Source organism: Miniopterus schreibersii (assembly GCF_964146895.1).
Source record: "Miniopterus schreibersii genome assembly, chromosome: 12".
NCBI lineage: Eukaryota > Metazoa > Chordata > Mammalia > Chiroptera > Miniopteridae > Miniopterus > Miniopterus schreibersii.
Genome location: NC_138112.1, coordinates 47572569 through 47594320, shown reverse-complemented (window position 1 = coordinate 47594320; position 21752 = coordinate 47572569). Strand labels below are relative to the sequence as shown.

Here is a 21752-nt window from a genome sequence, read left to right as displayed (position 1 = left end):
GAGCAGAGGTAATAAAGGGCTGAGAAAAAAGCAAGTAGCAATTTGAGGGAGATTACATCATTGTGACAAGGCAACTGTAGCCATTTCCTTAGAGAATGGCATGAGCAGAGTTCCTCCCCAAACTTGTCAGTCCTGGGGACAGAGAGAGACCTAGATCTTAGTTCTCAAGAAGGACAGCATTGCACCCAGCCCCATTCCCACTGCAGCTTTTGGATATCTCTGGGGACATTTTTGGTTGGCACAATTATGGGGGCATTTAGTGGATGGGCCATCCATTAAATCTTACAATTTACAGGACAGTGCTGCAATCATCCTGCATTCTGCATGACTTTTGTAATGTCCTATCAGACATGCATGTAGGCAGAGTCAGATTTACTGTGAAGCTGATAAAGCTTAAGCTTCAATGGCTCTCCACTTATATGGCACCAACCCAAGACCCTGGGAAGGGTTCTAAAAAAAGTGTTCACATGGTTGAACACCTTTGTAAAGTCCAAAAAAGTACAATATTTTAACTTCAAGCAGTTAATGCCTCCGACTCTGTCCATTCCAAATCCCATCATCACGTTTGTCTTTGTGTTGAGTGACCACTGGGGTGGTCACAGGCCTTTTAGGGATCTGACTAAGGAGAAGTTGAGTTGGGAATACAATTTGTTTGTGTTTAGTGGGACATTTCTGTGGTTTGCAGTCACTTCCTAGTATAACTGCGTTGTTGGTCACCATCCTGGGGTAGGCATGGCCTCCAGGTGTGCTCTCACTGCCTACTGTGGTGACTCATAGGTGCAGAGGTCATGTGGCAAAATGAACACGTCCTGTCCAGTCCAGCACAGAGTATGTGGGGGGGAGGAAATATAAGGTCCAGGGAGGGTGGCCAACGGCAATCATGAATACGGTCAGGCCTGCGCCCTAGGAGCGCGGGAGATGGAGACCTCGGGCTCCTCTGCCCGACGGTAAGATCGGGCGGGCGCTCGGGCCGGCAGGGCTCTGGGCAGCAGGGGGCGCTGTGGCGAGAGCGGGCCGGGCCCTCTGGCGCCAGGAGGCCTCTCGCCTCCTCCGGCGGCTTCCGGCGCGGCTCCTCCAAGCCCGTAGCGGCCCGATCATGGACCGCAACCCGTCGCCGCCGCCGCCGACCCGGGACGAGGACGACGAGGAGGCGGCCGGGGGCGACTGCATAGGGAGCACGGTGTACAGCAAGCACTGGCTCTTCGGCGTCCTCAGCGGGCTTATCCAGGTGTGGAAACGCGCGCCTCGCGTGGGCTCCCCTGCGACCCCGTCTCCGGCCGCCCCTGCGCCCCCGAGCCGCGGTCCCCACGGCGACCCCTCCCCGGCGCGTGCGGCGGGGCCCTGCGGCGGGCCGCTTCCCCGGACCCCGAAACTGCCGGGGCCGCTCCCGGGGCCCCTCAGCACGAGGGAGGTACAATGACAGGCTGCCCGAGCGCTTGCGGTTGAAACACTTTACTTTCGCATATTTTCCCCAAATACGTGATCGTGTAAATAGCTTACTCGGGTTTTTTGCTCCCCATTTCCACAGTCCTTTCCGAGGTCTAGGTCCTGATTTATCTATTTCGCGGACTTCTGTTGTAGTAGAATAAATGGTGGTTTGGGAGTCATAGAGCTCTGACATGAAAAGCGCGGCTTCATCACCTCCTGGCCGTGTGACTGCGGGCAAATCACCCAGCGCTCAGAGCCTCGATCTTTCCCAATTTCTGTGCAGTAGTATGATAATATCTGTTACTGTCTGCAGGGTTATTGTGTAGGTTAAACAGGGGATGGCCGAGAGCGCTTACCTTTATGTTTGGCTTATAGGACACTGTCATTAAGTGTGAACTTCCTCTCCCTGCTTTTCCCCAACTGATTTACCTACTTCCAGTTTCTCCTTTCCAGTCCATCGAAAGCTGCCAGAATAATCTTTTTAAAAGAAAAAAACTGTTCATGGGAACTCCTCATAGTTCCCTTTACCTACAGGAGAAAAATGCATATCTCTTAGCTTGGAATCCAGGGCTCTTTGCAACCTTTTCCGTCTCATCTGCCCGTGACATTCCCCAAACGTGCTAGGTCCTTAATTCTTAACTCCCATATGCTCTCCTCCTCTTCCTCCTCAGAGATTTAGCTTAAATATCACGTATGAGAATTTTTCCTAACTTCTCCCAGGCATAGGTCACCGGTCCATCATTTTTGCCCGTACAACTCTTTGTCCACAATTCAGTTGAATCATTTAGCCTTTTATGTTGTGATGATCAGTTTACATGTCATTTAGTCCCTATTAACTGTTTGAAAACAAGGGATTAAATCTTACTTATCTTTGTGTTTCTACCCCAGGGCCTACCAACGGTATTTACTCCGTGAATGTTGAATGATACTGATTTTTTTTTTTTTAAAACAAAGTTTTTGCAAGAGAAAACACTTTGAGGGTAGTATCTTTGTGACTTCTAAATGATTATGGGATAATATTACTTGAGGAGTACGATGGATAGCTTTTATTCATCTCTTTTTTTTCTTTTATGTTTCTGAAGATTGTTAGCCCTGAAAACACCAAATCCAGCTCAGATGATGAGGAGCAGCAGCAGATGGAGCTTGATGAAGAAATGGAGAATGAAATTTGCAGAGTATGGGATATGTCAATGGATGAGGTATGGGGTAGAAAATGAAAATGAAAAGACTGTTGGGTAAGGAGGTGATGCATGGATTTTTTTCTTAAAGGTTTGGTTCTTAGATCTCTGGGGAAGACTTTAGTGTCTGTAATCACTCCTGTATGAGGTACAGGGAATGAGGTCCCAGGAGCTGTAAATGCTACACTTTAGTCTTTCAGGTTTGTGCTAAATATAGTTTTTGTGAATGCAAGAAGTCTTGTAGCCCAGGAAGGTTCTGATACTTATCTACCTAAAGAGAACGCTGACCCCGTATTTGAGAGCAGGGTAGGAGTTAGGAAACCATTTATGTACCATGATTAAATTAGAAGGAAGGAGCAAGGAGGAGTTACATGTAAATAATTGCAATACAATATTTTAACATTTGTATTGTACTCTGTAGCTCAAAAGCATTTTCATGTATATTATTCCATCTATTCTTCACAGTAACCTTGTGATGTAGGTAGTACTCTTATTTTACCCGTAAGAAAAAAAGGTGAAAGAGATCAGTGCACATAAGCTCTCATTTTATTACTTGGACTTCACAATAGATTCCTGATTAAAATCCTGTTTTAGTCTCTTTTACTTCCCTTCTGTCTTCCACATTGCCACCCAAGTTATCTTTTTCCTAAAACAGATTTAATTGTATTTTTCTGTCTTAAAAATTGTTGATGGCTATTCATTGTCTTTAGCCAGTTTTTAAAACAGTTCTATTGAGGTATAATTGACACAAAATATACTTGAGGCATAATTGATTAACAAAAACTGCACATATTTAAACTATACAATTTGAAAAATTTGGACGTGTGTATACACACATGAAACCATTACCATAATCAAGATAGAGAGAACATTATCTCTCACCCACAAAGGTTTCTTTATGCCCCCTTTAAGCCCTCCTCTTACCCCCTCCTGCCTCTACCCATGCCAGACAACCACTGATCAGCTTTCTGTCACTTCAGAATACTTTGCATTTTCGAGAGTTTTATATAAGTTGGATCATATTTGTATTTTGGAGGGGTCTGGCTCTTTCACTCAGCATCATTATTTTAGGATTCATCCATGTTATTGTGTATTTTAGGAGGTTTTTGGTTTTTTAAAATTATTTCTGAGTGATATTTTATTATATGTATATATTATGATTTAGTCATTTCTTTACCTGTTGGTGGATATTAAGTTGTTTATAGTTTATTACAGACAAAGCTACTGTGACCTTTTGTGTATAAATATGTATGGACATATGTTTTCTTTTTTCTTGGGTGAATACCTATAGTAGTGTGGTTGAATCATATGGAAGGTATATGTTTAACTTTTTAAGAAATGGTCAGATTTTTTCCAAAGTGTTTTTTACGTTTACATTACCATGAGCAGTGTATGAGCTACTATTCCAGCACTAGTTCCTCCTCATCTGTACCAGCTGGCTATGGTCAATCTTTTTAATTTTAGCCATTCTAATAAGTATGTGGTGATTCTCATAATCATAACTTGGATTTCCTTAATTACTAATAATGTTGAATGTATTTTCATGTGCTTATTTGCTGTCTGTTACCTTTTTTGGTGCAGTGCCTGTTTGAATCTTTTGCCCATTTTTAAATTGTATTGTTTTCTTATGTTTTTTTCTTAAAAGTTTTATAATTTTAAGTTTTACTTCTAGATCTATTACCTATTTTGAGTTCATTTTTGAGTATGATGCAAGGTATGGATGGAAGTTCACTTTTTTTGCATTTGGGTATCCAATTGTTCTAGCTCATTTATCAAAAAGACTGTCCTTTCTACACTGAATTACCTTTATACCTTTGTTAAAAATTAGTTGTTTGTACATATACATGTGAATCTGTTTTTAGACTCTTTTCTGTTCCATTGATCTGTTTGTCTATTTTTACATCAATCCCACACTGTTTTGATGACTACCATTATAATAAATCTTGAAATCAGGTAGTGTTAATCCTCCAACTTTGTTCTTTGTCAGAGTTGTTTTGGTTGTCATGGGTCCTTTGTATTTCCATATTAATTTTAGAATCTGAGATTGAGTTGAATTAATAGATCATTTAGGAGAAGAATTGATAAATACTGATAATGAGTCTCTTGATCCATGAACAAGTTATATCTTTACATTTATTTAGGTCTTCTCTAATTTCAGCAAACTGATTTAGTTTTGGGGCACACATTTCTAACAGGATGAGATCACATGTCCACTCCAGGTTCCTTTACCTCTGTGGTGTGTCCTGTTAGGTCATGTGGACTGGGCAAATTCTAGGAAGGAAGTGTGAAGCTGCTGCAGTTACACTGTGATCAGAATTTTTTTCTATTGAGAATTTGAAAGCACAAATTCTAATTTTGGGCATAACCCAATAGGAGTATTCCCTTGTTTCTCCTGTTGTGTTTTAAGTTCTTAGAAGATAGGAATTAAGAGGGTTACTTTTCTCCTATTCATGGCTTCCAGCATGATACCTAGCAATCAGGAAATGTGTTTGAATGAATGAGAATTCCTGGTGGTTAAGATCATTAATGTTAATATATTCAAGGCAGAAAAAAGAGGACAACCCTCTGGAATATCACAGTTAGTTTAGATTTGTTTATGGAATTGTTCCATTGCCTTGGGACCAGCTACCACAAAGACTTTCTTTTTTTTTTTTTAAATATATCTTTATTGATTTCAGAGAGAGGAAGGGAGAGGGAGAGAGAGAGACAGAAACATCAATGATGAGAGAGTCATTGAACGGCTGCAGCCCGCAACCCAGGCATGTGCCCTGACCGGGAATTGAACCCTGATCGCCTGGATCCCAGGTCGACGCTCAACCACTGAGCCACGCCCGGCTGGGCAAGACTTTCTAACATTATTTTTATCTATTGACACAGTTCCTAACTTTTTCTCCTTGTGTCTGAAAGGAGGTATATATGAAATTAAATTTTTTTTATGGTTGCCTAAGCTATATGTTTAAAGAGGAATATTCAACATCCAAGTTAATAATCATTTTTATTTTCAGGATGTGGCTTTATTTCTCCAAGAATTTAATGCTCCTGACATATTTATGGGCGTATTGGCCAAATCCAAATGTCCTCGATTAAGAGTAAGTATGTACGTTTTTGTAGCCTCCTCTGTGGAGCAATAACAGCAAATAATGCTGGATAGTCTTTCATTTTTCTCACTTTAATTTTCTTTCTGGCTACAAATAGTCTGCAAGTGTTTATTGAACATTACCAGGTACTAGGTAATGTGCTATTTGAAATGATTAGAATCCTAGAATTTTAGGTTTGGGCTGGACCAGGGAGATCAGTACTTTCAAATAAGCTTAACTGAAGTTATGCCACTAATCTGTGGCAGAACAGGGAACAGTGCCTGCCCTCCCATTTCTGTTTATTGTTCTTTTTTATTCATAAAATCCTCCATTCCTTAAAAATCTTCATTCTAAACTCAGCCTATTATTCAAGACTTTCCATAATCTGAATCTAGTTCATCTTTCTAGCATAAAATCTACACTTCAGATATCCAAGGTGGTACTTTTCTTCTAAGCCTTCTCAAGTAAGCTCGCAGTGGCCATTGTTCATAATAAACTCCCAAATAATTATCTGTACTTCTCATTTACTCTTTATGTTCTGTGCAGTATACTATGCTTTAGTGCTATTTAGGCTGCTATGTGTTATGCGTAATGTAGGTGATTAATAAATATCTATTAAGTAATTATAATTATGAATAACTGCTATTAACTGATTATTTGATTTTATTACTCTATTAGGTTGGCATTTATCTCTATAAATAAAAGAACTAGGTCTCAGCTTAAGAAATTTGTCTAAGGTCTTACAACTAGAAAAGAATAGAGCTGGGGATTGAGCCTAGCCTGTCTTTCAGTATAACCACTGTACTGTATTGTCTCTCTCAGTGGAAAATTCTATAGCATGTTTTCACAAATTGAATGTTGAATTAAAATTTTATTTAGTACAGCGCTCTACACGAGTTGGTGCCTGATGAAGCACTTTTTCTTTGGGTCATTATATTAATATAAAGACTTGACAGTTAATATGATTTTCTCCTGTATTTTTCTAACTTAAATACATTGATTCATGAATAATCCTTAAAGAAAGTAAACTTATGTCAGGAATGGTACCTTTCAGGAATTAGTCATATTATTATATATCCCATAGCCTGTCTGCAGCAGTGATTCTCAGCCTTGGCCACAGGTTAGAATCACTGAGAATGTGGACTCTCAAACTTCAGCATGTCCCAGAATTAATGACTACTGGGTGCACCCCCAGAGTTTCTGATCAAGGAGGTTTGGGGCAGGATTGAGGAGTTTGAACAAGTTTGTAAGTGATGCTCTGTACCAGGGCCCTGTACCACGCCCCACATTTTGAGAAGGTTTGCCCTAGGGCACTTTTAAAAATCCTGAGTCAGGCCATACCCAGACCAGTTAAACAGAGTCTCTAAGTGTGAGGCTCCAGAGAGCTTTTAAAGTTCCCCCAGGGGATTCATTCCAGTGAGCAGCTAAGATTGAAAAACTTGGTCTTTGACTAGAAGTTCAATTATTTCCTCTTTAGTTTTTAAAGAAATTGTATATGTTTCCTTTCTGCTCCAACTCTTCATCTAACACGTGATCACCCGCATTTTATTGAAACTTCACTCCTGTAGCTTTGGTGCCACCTGTTCTCCTGGTCTCTGACCTCTTCAGTCACTTCCCTGTCACTTTTAATGGCTTCTTTCTTCCTCTGTGCTGAGTGTAGACTCCTTCTAAGAGGTAGACCCAAATCCATTGTTTTTTTAATATTGATTTCTTTAGTGAGCTCATCCACTCTTTACATCATTAAGTTGAAAATCTGTACCTGTGGGATCAAAGCTGTGAACCCCCTTCTGATTTCTGGTGCCATATCTCCAACTTTTTTTAGGTGCTCATTCTATACTTGCCTGCTGCATCTTCCAATCCAAAGTTCTATATACCCTAACTCAGTGATGTATCATACATATCTGATCATAAAAATCACGTGGTATGCTTGGTAAACAGTGGCTTCCAGGCCCTGCCCTGGAAATTCTGATTGAATATTTCTGAGATGGGAGTTGGAAATCTGTATTTTTAACATGCCCTGTACGTAATTTTTATGTTCCAGCAAGTTTGGAAACTACCTTAGCTGAACTCATTGTGTCTTTTCCTACACTTTCTTTTCCAATTTTCCTGTCAATGATATCTCCAACTGGAGAAGTGAAACAACTTGAAACCTAGGAGTCATGTTCAACTGCTTTCTCCCTTTGCCTCGTGTCAAACTGTTTTGCTTTCACCTTGAGTCTTTTTCATCTTTATGCCTTTCCATGCCTGCCATTACCACCCTCATCTTCTTGCACCTTGATTACTGAGATACAGTATGGTATAGTGGCCGAGTGCTCAGGCTCTGGAGCTCTGCTGTTTCCTAGTTGGGGACTTTGGGCAAGTTGCTTAACTTCTCTGTGCTTTAGTTTCCTCATCTGAAAAATGGGGATAATAATAGTACCTACCTCATAAATTTTTATATGAAATGATACATGGAAAGTCTTAGAGTAGTGCGTGGGCATAGTAAATGCTAAATAAACATTAGCTGTTATCACTGAGGTTATTAACTTCTTTTAAAATTTTTTCACTATCATGTAATATGCATTTGCTGCCAGAGCCATCCTCCTAAAATATCATTGCAATATGTTGTCCCCCTCCTTGAGGACCTTCATGGCTCCACATAACCTCCCAAATTAAATCTAAACTCTTCATGGCATTCAGGGCCCTTAATCCTTATCCTTTTACCTGCTGTATTTAGCTCACGCTCTTCTCTCACTTTATGCAACAGCCAGGCTCCTTTCTTTACTGTCCACTGTAGTAGCATGTACATTATCCCCTTTTTGTCTTTCTTGATACTTTGCCCTTTTTTTGAGTATCTTTGTTATTTTCATATCTAAATCCTGCCAGTAATTTAAAAGTTTATCCATAAGATTCTTCCATGGCGTCTGCCTGCCTTTGATCTTTCTTTTTCTTATGTCTTTCATCCCTTTCCAAATACTCTGAGCTTGTCAAGATTGGGGTACAGGCAATATATTTCTATATGCTGCCTCCTGTTCCGTTTCCTGAGGCTCAGTGAAAGTTTTTCTTCAAGTGTTTATTCTTGTATGTGTCTTTCACCTAAGACCCATTGTGACCTGTGACATTTGATTCGACAGGAAATCTGCGTGGGAATTTTAGGTAATATGGCCTGTTTCCAGGAGATATGTGCATCCATCAGCAATAATAAAAATCTTGGGTAAGTATTACTATGCTAATTATATTTAAAAACATAGATTTATATTTCATATCCCTAAGGAACTCCTGATACATAGGAGAGATAGAAAAATATTATGAAGTATAGTACTTCCTTTCTCCTCATGAACGCTCTCCTGGGTTGATGGTAGCTAGGAGCTTCCACACCATTTATAGACATGAGACAAGATTTTTATCCATAGCAAAGGAACCTGAATCGTCAGTAGTTGGTAAATCAGATAGGGTAAGAACCAGTGAGGCAGAGCTTAGAGATGGGGCACCTGACCAGAGTCCAAAGCAGTCTAGGCTCAGGGAATCGAAGGGCTCAGAGAGCTAGAGTCTGAAAAAAACTAGACTTGTTGACAGAGTTACCCTGAGAACTCTGACTTAGATCAGGGGGTGGGACTTGCCAACAGACTAGAAGACACAGGATTGCCTCTATGATTCAAAGGTTCCATTCTCTGCTTGGAGGTAGTTGTCTTCTCCAGGCAGTATAGTTTGGGGCAGAGGATTTTTTAATGATGGAAACCCCAGTGGTTACTTTAAGAGTTTTGAGAACACCCTAGAAATATAGGCTAAATTTTGTGAGTGAGTTCATATTCTGTGCAGAGGGTTCATGGCTGTTCATCAGAATCTCAAAGAAATTTGTGCCTACAATAATTTCAGAATACTGTCTTGGGTGGTTATTGCTAGTAGGGCTATAGGGTTTATCACAGGACTCAAGTGATATGACAGAGGTGGTTGATTACCTTTTCTCTGTTTGGAGGGACTTTCAAATCCTAGGTATTTATTCCTCGGTAATTGATAATCATTTATGGAGTAGATGACTCAGGCTTGTGTTTGGTCTCTAGTGGTCCCTATCAAAAATCTGAGAATGAGTAATGTTAACAAGTTTTATAAATTCAATAAATACTTATCTTAAAATTATGGAACAGTTTACATTGATGACAGGATATGAATTTTTTCAATCAATTTGGAAGAGTTGGGCATTCTCTAGTCAAGTTGGAAGTTAGGCATATATTGTGACCCAGCAGTGCCACTGGCAGGTATATGGTAAGAGAAACTGTGCACACATACATCAGGATGCTTATACAAAAAGTATCATAGGAGCATTGCTTGAAATAGCCCAAATTGGAATCAACCCAAGTGTCCATCAGTAGTAGGCTGGAAAAATTAACTATATTAGATTTGTACAATGGAATGTTGTGTAGCAGTGAATCAAAGAACAACAGCTACAGGAACAGCATGGGTAGATCTTAAACACATGGCGAAAAAATGAACTCAGAAACCAAAATATACTAAATAAAACTATGAAGTAAATAAATGAGTGCTGGAAAGTCAGGATAGTAGTTATTTCTAGATGGGAAAGAATTGTGATTTGGAAGGGGCACATGGGCTATGGAGATGCAGCGCTGTCCTGTTTCTTGGTAATATAAGTGTTTGCTTTATAGTTATTAAGTGTAGATTTTATCACAGGCTTTTACATGCATATGCTGTATTTCACAGTTAAAATGTTTGAAGAATTAAAAACTCTGATACTTAACTTGAGAGAATTGATGCATATTGGTTTAACGGTTTTGTTTTTGTAGACAGGTATTATTGCACTGTTTGTATGATTCAGACCCTCCTACACTGCTGGAAACAAGCAGGTATGTTTTCCTCTTTTTATGGACTTTATACTCACCCATAAGGGAGTCTAGTAGAGTTAATTCTTTATTTTTGCATTTCCTTTAAAGTTTTTGAAAGATAGATATCAAGCTCACATTTATTTATCATGTAGGTTGTTTCTAACGTGCCTTTCCCAGACAGAAGTGGCCAGTATCTGGGTTGAAAGAATCCAGGAACATCCAGCTATTTATGATAGCATTTGCTTCATCATGTCAAGTTCAACAAATGGTAGGTCACCATGTAATCTAGAAAAATTTATTTTATTTTATTGTTAGGAAACCAGGTAACTCTTTCTGGAGGTCACTTAAGGCTAAGTGTAAGGTGAGAGAGTATTTCAAGTCAAGATATAAATTTCTTGTATCATGTCAGGTGGGTACTAGATTTATTGGGGTGATCATTTTGGAAGATGTATAAATGTTTCATCACTATGTTGTACAGCTGGAACTAATGATTGTATGTGAACTGTAATTCACAAAAATTATTTCAAAAGAGATATAAAATTTCTTTTTAAAATTTTTATTCATTGATTTTAGAGAGAGAGGAAGCGAGAGAGAGAGAAAAACATTGATTTGTTGTTCCACTTATTTATGCATTCATTAGTTGATTGTTGTATGTGCTCTGATCAGGGATTGAACCCTCAACCTTGGTGTATCGGGAAGACACACTCTGACCAACTGAGCTACCAGGCCAGGGCATAAAATTTCTTCTTAAACTCCCAAGCAAAGGAGGCAGATTTACTGCTCTTGAAATAAGTAATGTTTTGGCAAGATTGGCTTTATTGGAATAGCTTTAGGAATCTTGATTAATATTACTACTTTCAAAATTTTGTTTCTCATTTCGGTATCTTTTATTCTCTGCAGTTGACTTGCTGGTGAAGGTGGGGGAGGTTGTGGACAAGCTCTTTGATTTGGATGAGAAGCTAATGTTGGAATGGATTAGAAATGGGGCTGCTCAGCCTGTGGACCAACCCCAGGAAGATTCTGAAGAACAGCGAGTGTTTAGAATTGTGCCCTGTGTGCTTGAAGCTGCCAAACAAGTACGGTAGGTGAGCTCTTTTGTACAAAATGTTCTGGGAAAATCCAGTTACTAGAAGTGTGCTTAGATAGATATCATAATTTCCTTTCGACAGGTTGAATAGCACACAGCTGATCTTTGTCAGGTTTGCTTCACTACTAATATTTGTAGTGACAGTATATTTGTCCTGTACTAAAATTGGTAATAGTTACAAAGTACTTGTTCTAATATAAGCTGTAGGCTGTTGTTAGCATTAATTATCCTTAGTGTCTTGAAATCTTGTGCAATTTTGTGTAATTTAAATCAAATAGATATGATTTTCTTGTGCTTTATTTTACATTGGCCATTTAACAACTTCTTCAGTTAACATCAGACGTTTATTTTCTTGCTTCTTGTGTAGATATGCCAGTCTTGGGTAAGCAACTGACTTTTGGGCTCTTCCCAAGAGTGATTACTAGGTCTTGTAGGTTATTGAAACTATTTACTATTAGTGACTGGAAAATTAACTTATGAATTTATCTGTTTAATGGTCAGTTGTGCAATCTTAGTTCTTAATAACCCACATTAAAGCTTATTAATTTTATGTCCTTTATCCAAGCAAGGATTAAATTCATCATTTCCCCCAAACCTTCAGGATTCTCAGTCTCAGTAAATGACATAATCATTATCCCATTTGGATAATGGAGAAGAAATGTGGAAGCTGTTGCTGACTCTTCCCCATCTCACTCTTCCCATGGCCATTCAACCTCCAAGCCTTGATCCTGACTTTTTCTGGGATGCCATCTGTGCCACCATCAGGCCACTGTCTCACCTGGACAACTGCAACACTCTCTTACCTGAGTTCCCTGCTTTGAGGCTTGCTCCTTCTAAGCCTAGACTGTAGAGCACACAATGATCATCCCACTTTCATGCTTCAAACTCTTCAGTTGCTTTTCTTAGGACGTTTCAGATCTTTTAGAAGTTTGACTTACAGGATCCTGCCCAGTGCCTCTCCATCCTCATTCTTGGTACTTCTGTGTTTCACCCGCACGGAATTCCTTCATTTCTTCACTGAGCCAAGGCCTCTTCACTCCAAGCCTTTGCACACTGTGTCTCCTCTACCTCAAACATTTCTTTGCCCCTTCAGGTTTCTGGGTAAACAGTGTTTCTCTTAAGATGACTTTCCTGATTCTCCAAACTAAATGAAGTCTGTTTGCTGTGTGTTCCTCTAATACCTTGGACTTCCTCTAGCATTACATTCTTATTACTTCGTTATTACCCCTTTAGTTATCTTCTTTCCTTTTAGACTATAAACCTCATGAAGGTGGGAAATAATGTCTTACACATCTGTTTTCCCAGCCCCTAACATAATACCTGAAAACAGTAGGTACTTAATATTTGCTGAACCATCTTTTAATTGTTTACTGTCTTTTCACATAATTGCTTGGTTGAAGAACTAAGATTGTGAGTTTCTAGGCATCCAAACTGTTGAACATAAAGGTTGTACTTAACATGGTTTTAGTATTCGGAGCTAGGGAGCTGAGGTAATCCTGTGACGTTTTAAGAACTTCGTTATTGTCGATGATCAGTGTAGTGGTCCTTACATTCATTCTTTAAAAGTCTCAGTCATTTCTTTGGTCCTGATTTTTCAAGTAAACCAGAATGATCAAGTATCTCCCAGTGGGTTTCTACATTGTTGCTTTCATGGGACAAGGTGAAAAAGAATTTTTACTTCTTCTCTGTGTTGATTATGTTACAGAATATTTGTTTGTGTTTTGACTGATCCCCCATTAGAATGGAAGCTCTGGTGAGCACAGAAACTTTGTCCTATTCCCTGTTTTATCCTTAACGCCTTGGGCAGTGACTAGTACAGAGTGATGAGTATTTGCTGAATGAATGAATGAATGATTGCAGTCCTATAGACAGAAAATTTGTTGATTCAGTGCTTTTGCTTTTTGTGTTTAGTTCTGAAAATCTGGAAGGACTCGATGTTTACATGCACATCTTACAGCTACTTACCACAGTGGATGATGGAATTCAAGCAATTGGTAAGATGTTGTATGGGGAAGCACTGTATTTACTCATTTTGTTGTTTTCTGTTTTTTAAGTACTACTTTCTTTATCATTTTTATTAAGTACAGTGTCCTGATACTGGAAAAGACACTTGGAATTTACTCTTTGACCTGGTCTGCCATGAATTCTGCCAATCTGATGATCCACCCATTATACTTCAAGAACAGAAAACAGTGCTGGCCTCTGTTTTTTCAGTATTGTCTGCCATCTATGCTTCACAGGTTGAACAGGAGTATATAAAGGTAGAAAAAGGCAAGTATCATTTTAGTTCACTAAATTAAATTCTACCAGATTTTAAAACCTAGGTTTGTGGTGTTCATTTGCTTTCTTTCTCCCTTTTTTGAAAAAATCCTCTCTTGAAGATATGTTTTTATTGATTTTAGAGATAGAGGAAGAGAGAGAGAGAGAGAAAGAGAAAACATCAGTGAGAGAGAAACATCGATTGGTTGCCTTCCATAGGTTCTCCTACTGGGGAACAAATCCACAACTTAGTAGGTACATGCCCTGATCAGGAATCGAACCCACAGCCTTTTGTTGTATGGTACAACAATTCAACCAACTCAGCCACCCAGCCAGGGCAACTCTCTCCCTTTTTTTTTTAATTAAAAAAAATATATATATCTTTATTGATTTCAGAGAGAGAAAAGGAGAGGGAGAGAGAGAGAGAGAAACATCAACGACAAGAGAGTCATTGATCGAGCCCGCAACCCGGACATGTGCCCTGACCGGGAATCAAACCCCAATCACCTGGATCCTACGTCGACGCTCAACCGTTGAGCCACGCCCGGCCTGCCCATTTTTTATTTTAGTGCTTTTATTCTCATGATTATAAAAATATTTCATTCTCAATAAAAAAAAAATTGTAAAATTTATAAAAGGATAATAGTGTTTGTATTCCTGCCATCTAGAGATGATTGCTGTACACTCACATGCATATATATAGTTTTAAGTCCTGCTTTTTAGGCAATTTCTTTTCAGTTAGAAATAGAAAATGAATATTTTTCTATGTACACAAATGGTCTTTCACAGAATGATTTTTATGACTACAGTAAAATTTGTGATCCATCTAGAATTTATTCTGGTGTTACATGCAAGGTTTTTTCCAGATGGCTACCCAGTTACCTCAACATCATTTAATGGGAGAAACAGTTTACCCACATTGATTTGAAGTTTCTTGATTACTATGTTTTAAATATCCCTATATATTTTATTCAGTTCCATTGCTCTGTCCATGTATCAGTACCTATAGTGTTTTAATTATTAAAGCTTTATGTTTTGGTAACTAGTAGGACTGGTCCCCTTTCATTCTCTTTGAGAATTTTTTTACTATTATTTTTGTTTGACACTGAATTAGAGTTAGAGCTTCTAAAAATAAAACCCAAAAATCTTCCTAATTGGGGTCATGTTACATTTATAGAGTATCCAAGAACATGTGCTTTTCCATTTGTTTAAGTCTTATTTTGTGCCCCTCAGTAATGTTTTAGGGTTTTGTTCATACAGATCTTGCATCTTTCTTACTAGGTATACTCCTATTTTATCTTTTGGATTGCTATTGTCTGTGATGCCTTTTCTTTCATTGATTATTGTTGTTGGATTATATAAAGGCAATTAATTTCTGTATGTTAATTTTACTGAATTCTCTTATTCTTTTTTATAGTTGTTCAGTGGTAATCTTGGGCTTTATCTGATACAGCTTTGTTTTGTTTTTTTTTCTATGTTTTTTTTTTTTTTAAAAATATGTCTTTATTGATTTCAGAGAGAGGAAGGGAGAGGGAGAGAGATAGAAACATCAATGGTGAGAGAGTCATTGATCAGCTGCCTCCTGCACGCCCCCTACTGGGGATTGAGCCCGAAATCCGGGCATGTGCCCTGACTGGGAATTGAACCACAATATCCCGGATCATAGGTCAATGCTTTACCTCTGAGCCATGCCGGCTGGGCTATATTTATATTTTAACAACAACAGTAGTTAACACTGTATTGTATATTTAAATGTTTCTAAAAAAGTTTTCATCACAAGAAAAAAATTTTGTTACTATGGGTGGTGATGGATGTTAACTTTTTGTGATAATCATTTCACAGTATATATATATATATATATATATGTATATATATATATATATATAAATCATTATATATATATATATATATATATCTCAAATTCATTTGCTTATTTGAGAGTATAAAAATGTAAGTCTCTTGAAGGGTGAGGCCTTGATGGTCTTGTGTACACCTATGACTGTAGTACCTAAAGTACCATCTTTGGCACTAATAGGTGTTCAGTATGAATGAATGAATGATGAGTGAATAACCAAATTTCACTGGCTAATCTCATACCTCTTGATTTGTTTCTACAGTCGATCTTCCTCTAATTGACAGCCTGATTCGTGTCTTACAAAATATGGAACATTGTCAGAAGAAACCAGAGAACGCAGCAGAGTCTAGTACAGAAGAAACTAAAAAGTCTGATTTAACCCAAGATGATTTCCACTTGAAAATCTTAAAGGATATTTCATGTGAATTTCTTTCTAATATTTTTCAGGTATTAACAAAGGTAAGAAGTATTAATGGTTTCTTCAGCAAAAGAAAGTATGGGTTGCTTAATGCTCCCAACTTCATTATTACTGTTGTTATTTTTTAAAATATAAAAGTAGTGTAACTGTATTATATAAATTCGGGAAAATAGAGAAAGAAAAAACTTATCACCATAAGCTTATAGTTTTAAACCAGCAAATGATGTAGACTGGTATATTTTTATATGTATGTTTTTCACATATTTATGTAACACAGTATATACAATTTTCACTTAACATTACATTATAGACACTTCTAACTCTAGATCAATTCACTGAAAGATTTTTTAACTAAGAGTCAGTTTAATACCTAATTTGCAAAAAAATCAGTTTTTAAAATTGATTGTAAACTTGTTTTAAGGAATAGTCTTCCTGAATATGTTCAAGATTATTAGCATAGTCTTCCTTTGAGCATATCCTTTCTGTTCATATATTTTAGGGGAAAAAAAGGATATAACTATTGAATGTATATTCATAGTCATTGAAGTTTTTTCAAGAAGAATATTTCTTAAAACAAGTTTGTTTTGTTCTGGTGATTTGTGTGTTTTTTTTGTTTAGTTTTTTTGGTGAATTGTCTTTCCCTTTTCCAGATTGGTATGATTATCTTAGCATAGGTTTTCAGAAGTTAGATTCCTAGGCTCGACATTATAAATGTGAAGATAACTGAGGCATAATGGCTACATATTTCCAAAAGGCTTGTGACATGTGAAAATGTTGATTTTACTTGATCCTTATTTTTGGGTATTATAATTTTATATCAAACAAAATTCAAGAGGTGATTAAATTGTACCTTATTTTGATTGGCATTTTTATTAGTGAGTTTGAATATCTTTCCATATATTTGTATATTGGTTGTGTTTCCTGCTTTAAAAATTTATCCATTTTGATTATTTGCATGGAATTCCTTGGGTAACACTGTATCTTCATTCGCATGTTCATTGCAAGTATTTTCCCCATTGCTTTTTGTTCCTTTTGTGTTTTTGGAGGGAGGGACATAGATGTTTCTTAATTTTTAAGTGATAGGAACATAGGAGGAAAGTGGGCTGAGGCTAAAGCAGGGATGTGACATGAAAATTCTTATATGCCATACTTAATGGAGTTTGGACTTAATCTTGAGGAAACTGAGGAGCTACTAAAGATGTTTTTTTTTTAAGCATCAATTGATATGCTCTGTTTAGAAAGATTATTCCAAAAGCAAGAGAGAGAAGATTAGAGTTAGTTGAGGCTGGAGGTCCAGAGACCAATCAACAGGCTCTTACGGCTGTAATCTTCAAGAATAATCTAAAAAATGAGAGCCTGAACAATGGAAGTATGGGTGGAGAAAAGGGGTGGGATGAGAGATTTAATAGAATTTAACACTCAGGGGGAGAGGTCAGCAGCAGAGGAGGAGGAAAAGCCTTGACTGTGTCCTAAGTTTTTGGTTTGATGGTAGGGTGGTTGAGTGGTGGTGCCCTTCACTAAACTAAGGACTGCAATGGAGCACATGTTTGGGTTACACAGGGAGGAATGATACTGGGTTCAACTTGGGACATTTGAAATGCCTATAGGATCAGTAGGGAATTGCATATGGATTTGTATTTATTCAGCAGATACAGCTTTAGAAATTTTCCTTTCTTTAGGTCTTTTTATTTTTATTTTAGGAGACTGTGGCTAAGGGACTAAAGGAGGGCCAGCTAAGCAAGCAGAAGTGTTCCTGTGCATTTCAAAACCTCCTTCCTTTCTATAGCCCTGTGGTGAGTATGAGTAAATGTATAGGTAGCTGAGTTTCAGGAGATTACTAAATAAAATGTTTTAAAATAAATGCTTGATCTTCAAGACCATTGTCCAAAAAGATAGTGCATATAATTCACACAACTTGATGCCTTTGCCAGATAGGTGACTGCTGGATAATTCTTGGGGCTGGCCTGAGGAACAGTTCAGGTTTTAAGAGAAAGGAATCAACACTGAATTTATAGTACTCCTTTCTGTTATGAAGTAGACAGCATATATATTAACCAAAATAAGGTTCGATAGGTATGGTCAGTAGGTTTTTCTGGTTCTTCGAATTACATCACATTTACTCTCATTAGAGGCAATTTCATGATAGGAACTTTTTAGGAAGGTGAAGTATGGAATGTGGGATGTATGGAATGGCAGGAAGGAGGATGGGAATAAAAGGGAATCAGTGCGTGGGTAAATACTAGTTTAAGAGTGAAACAATGGTAAGGGCTAGTCACTTTCTTGATGTTTCAGGAAGTACTATCATTGTCATCTGGGGATATGTCATCATTTCTTTTCCACTGGGCTATTTAGAAACCACAGGTAGAGCATTTTTATAGTCAGTAATCAATATCTTAAATCACCTTTTCCTCTACTTACGTTTATTTGGTTCTTTTGTTTGACTCACAGGTGGAAGACTTTCTCAAAATCCTATATGAAGTTGATAAGACCCTTGCTGGTGACCTAAAAGAAAGTTTCCCAAGTTTAAAGGTTAAGACTTAAGAACTGAATTGTAATTTCCTCTTCCCAAGAAATAAACTTTGTTATTATTATTTTTTTTACTGACAGTTGAAATTGACATATAGGAAGTATTAGATAAGCCTATGTAAGAACATAGTTGTCTGGTATTAACTCATGCCCTTCTCCTTCCCCTAGCCTTATCTCACTTTTGTTTAGTATTGGAACCTGGAGTTTCATTACTATCAAGCACCTCCTCCCCCCTTTTTTTGTATTGGTTATGTGGTATTTGTCATCTTTAGGTAAAGAAAACAAAAATACAAGCTTATCATTGAGGTTCTTTAGCTTTGTTACAGTTCAATTCTTTTCAGTGTTGTATATATAAAGATACAAATGCTAATATTTTGATGAAGATACATTAGTCAAATTTTCTATTTTTAGCATAATTCCAGTGGTTTTCAGAAAATGATTCATTTGAGTGAATTCAGATTTTTAAAAATAAGGCTGAGTACTTTCATAACTTCTGATTGTTTGCAAACTGTGCTATATACATGATTTCCTTCTCATACTTTATCATTCTTTATAGTGTTACCTAATGAAATATATTCAGAGAATCAACCAGGCACATTTAACAGAAGTATACTTAACAGAAGCATTATTTCAGTTACTGGAAGTAGAATTTTTAATAGTTTATAAGAAAATATCAGTTATGAAGAACAAAACCAGCTTTTTAAACCTCTCTTTTGGTACTACCTCTTCCTGGCTTATTGCAGAATCTTTTTGGCTTTAAAGCATTAGTCTTGCCTCACACTTTGTATTCTTTTCTTGACTGACTTGCTAAAAATACAGGGATACTGTTGTTGGTAAGAGAGAAATAATTTCCAGTTTGGAGACAGTTTTATTGTTGTGAGTGTACCTGCTGAAAAGAATTGAACCATAAAGTCAAAGTCTTACTGATTAAACTTTAATTGGTAGGTTTATTTTATGTCTGTTTGTATGTTTTTGGTGATAATCTATCCATAAGCTGAACGTGACTGTATTTAACATGAAATTTCAAAGGCACTGATGAAATTACTCCTGCCTGTTAGCCGGTGCTAAAAATTCCACTCTTATTAGCTCTAGAAGTTTAAGGTTACGATGCAGATAATCCCATAAGAGAATACTCCACGTTATTAGTCATGTTTACCTCAGTGCACAGTAATCTCACATTTTGTTTTCCTGAGAACACCTTTTTAGAAGGACCTTGGGTATCTGAGGGAAAAAGTGCCCTTCACAGCCAGCAAGTGACAGGAGAAAAGGGTGCATTGTGTGAAGACTGGGCATGTCCAAGTTATAGTTAGCTTCCCCTTTCTGTTTTCAACCTCCCCTATTGTTATTTGTTGTTACTGTAACATTACGATTTATTTATTTAAAATAAATAAATCCCATTTATTTTCACGTTTGATATGTTTGAAAACTTCCTAAATCTATACATTATAATAAATAGTTTTTTAAAATCAAGAGTAATGTTAAAACTTTTTTAATGCTACACAATCTGAAGAATTCACCAAAAAAATTTGATCTAGAAAGTTGGATCAGCCAAGAAAACAGTTTATCAACAGTGATACTCGAAATGGTGCTTTCTTCAGAAGCAAAGATATGAAATTTAGAATCTTCTGTGCAAGTGAAATCACAACTCATTCTTTGCCCTATACTATTGCAGAGGAGGGGAGAAATTACAAGTGGACATGAGTTAGTATTTGTTGAATGTGTTATTCTATTTATAATTAAATTTGAGTTTGAGTTTTTAAGTATCTTAACCACTTGAGACAATACAGAAGACATGTTTTCCGCTGCTCCTCCCCTTAAAGATATTTTACCCCTTAAGTTAATGGGCTATAGTTAAATTGTTTTCTTGGCTGATCCAACTTTCTAGATCAAAAGACTTTTCTACTCTAACATTTTTCCATTGCCTTGGCTTTGAATGAATTACCCCGAATAACTTTGGCATGTAAGTGGAACATAGTTTAAAAGCCATCTCTGAGCATATTTACTTTTTTTGATGAAACACATGCGGACGCCAAACATAGACATTAAGATACGACCTCTGTTTAGGGTTCAGAAAATCTTAAATGCATGAAATGTTGAACCACTTTGTATTCTGCAGGACGGGGCTATAGTAATGCTGTGTCTGAGATAACTGTGAGTTTGAGTAAATTGAAGAAAAGAAATATTGAGGTTATAGATTATCTTCCCTGTTTTAACTAGTTTTAAAAAAACTCATCAGTAGTCTTTTTAAAAGAAATCGGCCCATATTAATTTAGAACCGAACTGCGTATATTATGTGAACATATGTTCTCTTTTTCCACTTTGCAACTCCAATCTCCTCTCTGCTCTTGGCAGAAGTTTTAAGAAAGAGAACATAGGTAAACACACCTCTTGAATTAGTGCATACCAATTTTTCTTTTTATAGCCAGTGTGAGATCCAGTGCAGAACCGTTAGTAAGTCATATATTTATAGTGAAATGGTATGATATTTTGGATTTACTTCAAATAGTTGAGTGCAAAGAAGTGGGTTAAAGGAGTAGATGAAACAATATTGACCTTGAATTGGAACTGCGGGAGCTGGATGATTACATGGGGATTCATTATGCTATTCTCTCTATTTTTGTATATATGTTTGAGGTTTCCTATTAATGTTTTTCAAAAGCAAGTGATGATATACACAATTTTAAGCCCAAATTTAATTATGAATGATGCTTATTCCTTTTACATCTAAGTAAAACTCAAAACTATTGTATTAGCATTAAATACTGTGGAATTTAACACAGTTGAAACCAACACAAATACTTGATAGGAAAGATTATCATTAGTATATAATCACCTGTATGAAAATTATATTTACTCCAGGGTTTTTAGCTGACTTGACAAGGAGACTTTTGTCATGAGGAATGTTGGTGACTACTAACCAGATAAGAGGTTATAAATGTTTTAGCACCGTAGTGGGGTACTTTTACTAACAAACGTTTGTATTGGTGATCTTCAATGGTGTATTTTGTGGGTAGAGGAGACTGAGGGAGAGAAGCAGAATCATAGAGTTTTAGAGTGGACAGATTATTAGAGCTCACCTACGTCCAGTGTTTATCCATTGGGCTAGT

The 21752-nt window shown here is 37.3% G+C and overlaps 1 protein-coding gene across 1 annotated transcript; it reads left to right on the top strand.

Moving 5' to 3' along the window:
- Positions 1-1036: 1036 nt before the first annotated feature.
- On the top strand, positions 1037-18713 carry SAAL1 (serum amyloid A like 1). The gene is made up of 12 exons (XM_081155594.1): positions 1037-1228; positions 2511-2627; positions 5612-5695; positions 8797-8876; positions 10462-10521; positions 10653-10768; positions 11401-11581; positions 13499-13581; positions 13670-13858; positions 15964-16160; positions 17820-17912; positions 18568-18713. Exons 1-12 carry the CDS (start codon positions 1097-1099, stop codon positions 18658-18660), a joined length of 1425 nt encoding a protein of 474 aa, XP_081011720.1. The 5' UTR covers positions 1037-1096; the 3' UTR covers positions 18661-18713.
- Positions 18714-21752: the final 3039 nt, after the last annotated feature.

Bases quoted from the DNA above. Each gene is read 5' to 3' on its own strand.
- SAAL1 (XM_081155594.1), top strand. From the start codon at position 1,097: ATGGACCGCAACCCGTCGCCGCCGCCGCCGACCCGGGACGAGGACGAC. The intron at 1,229-2,510 runs GTGTGGAAACGC...ATGTTTCTGAAG, and splicing joins TCCTCAGCGGGCTTATCCAG to ATTGTTAGCCCTGAAAACAC. The intron at 13,859-15,963 runs GCAAGTATCATT...TTGTTTCTACAG, and splicing joins GTATATAAAGGTAGAAAAAG to TCGATCTTCCTCTAATTGAC.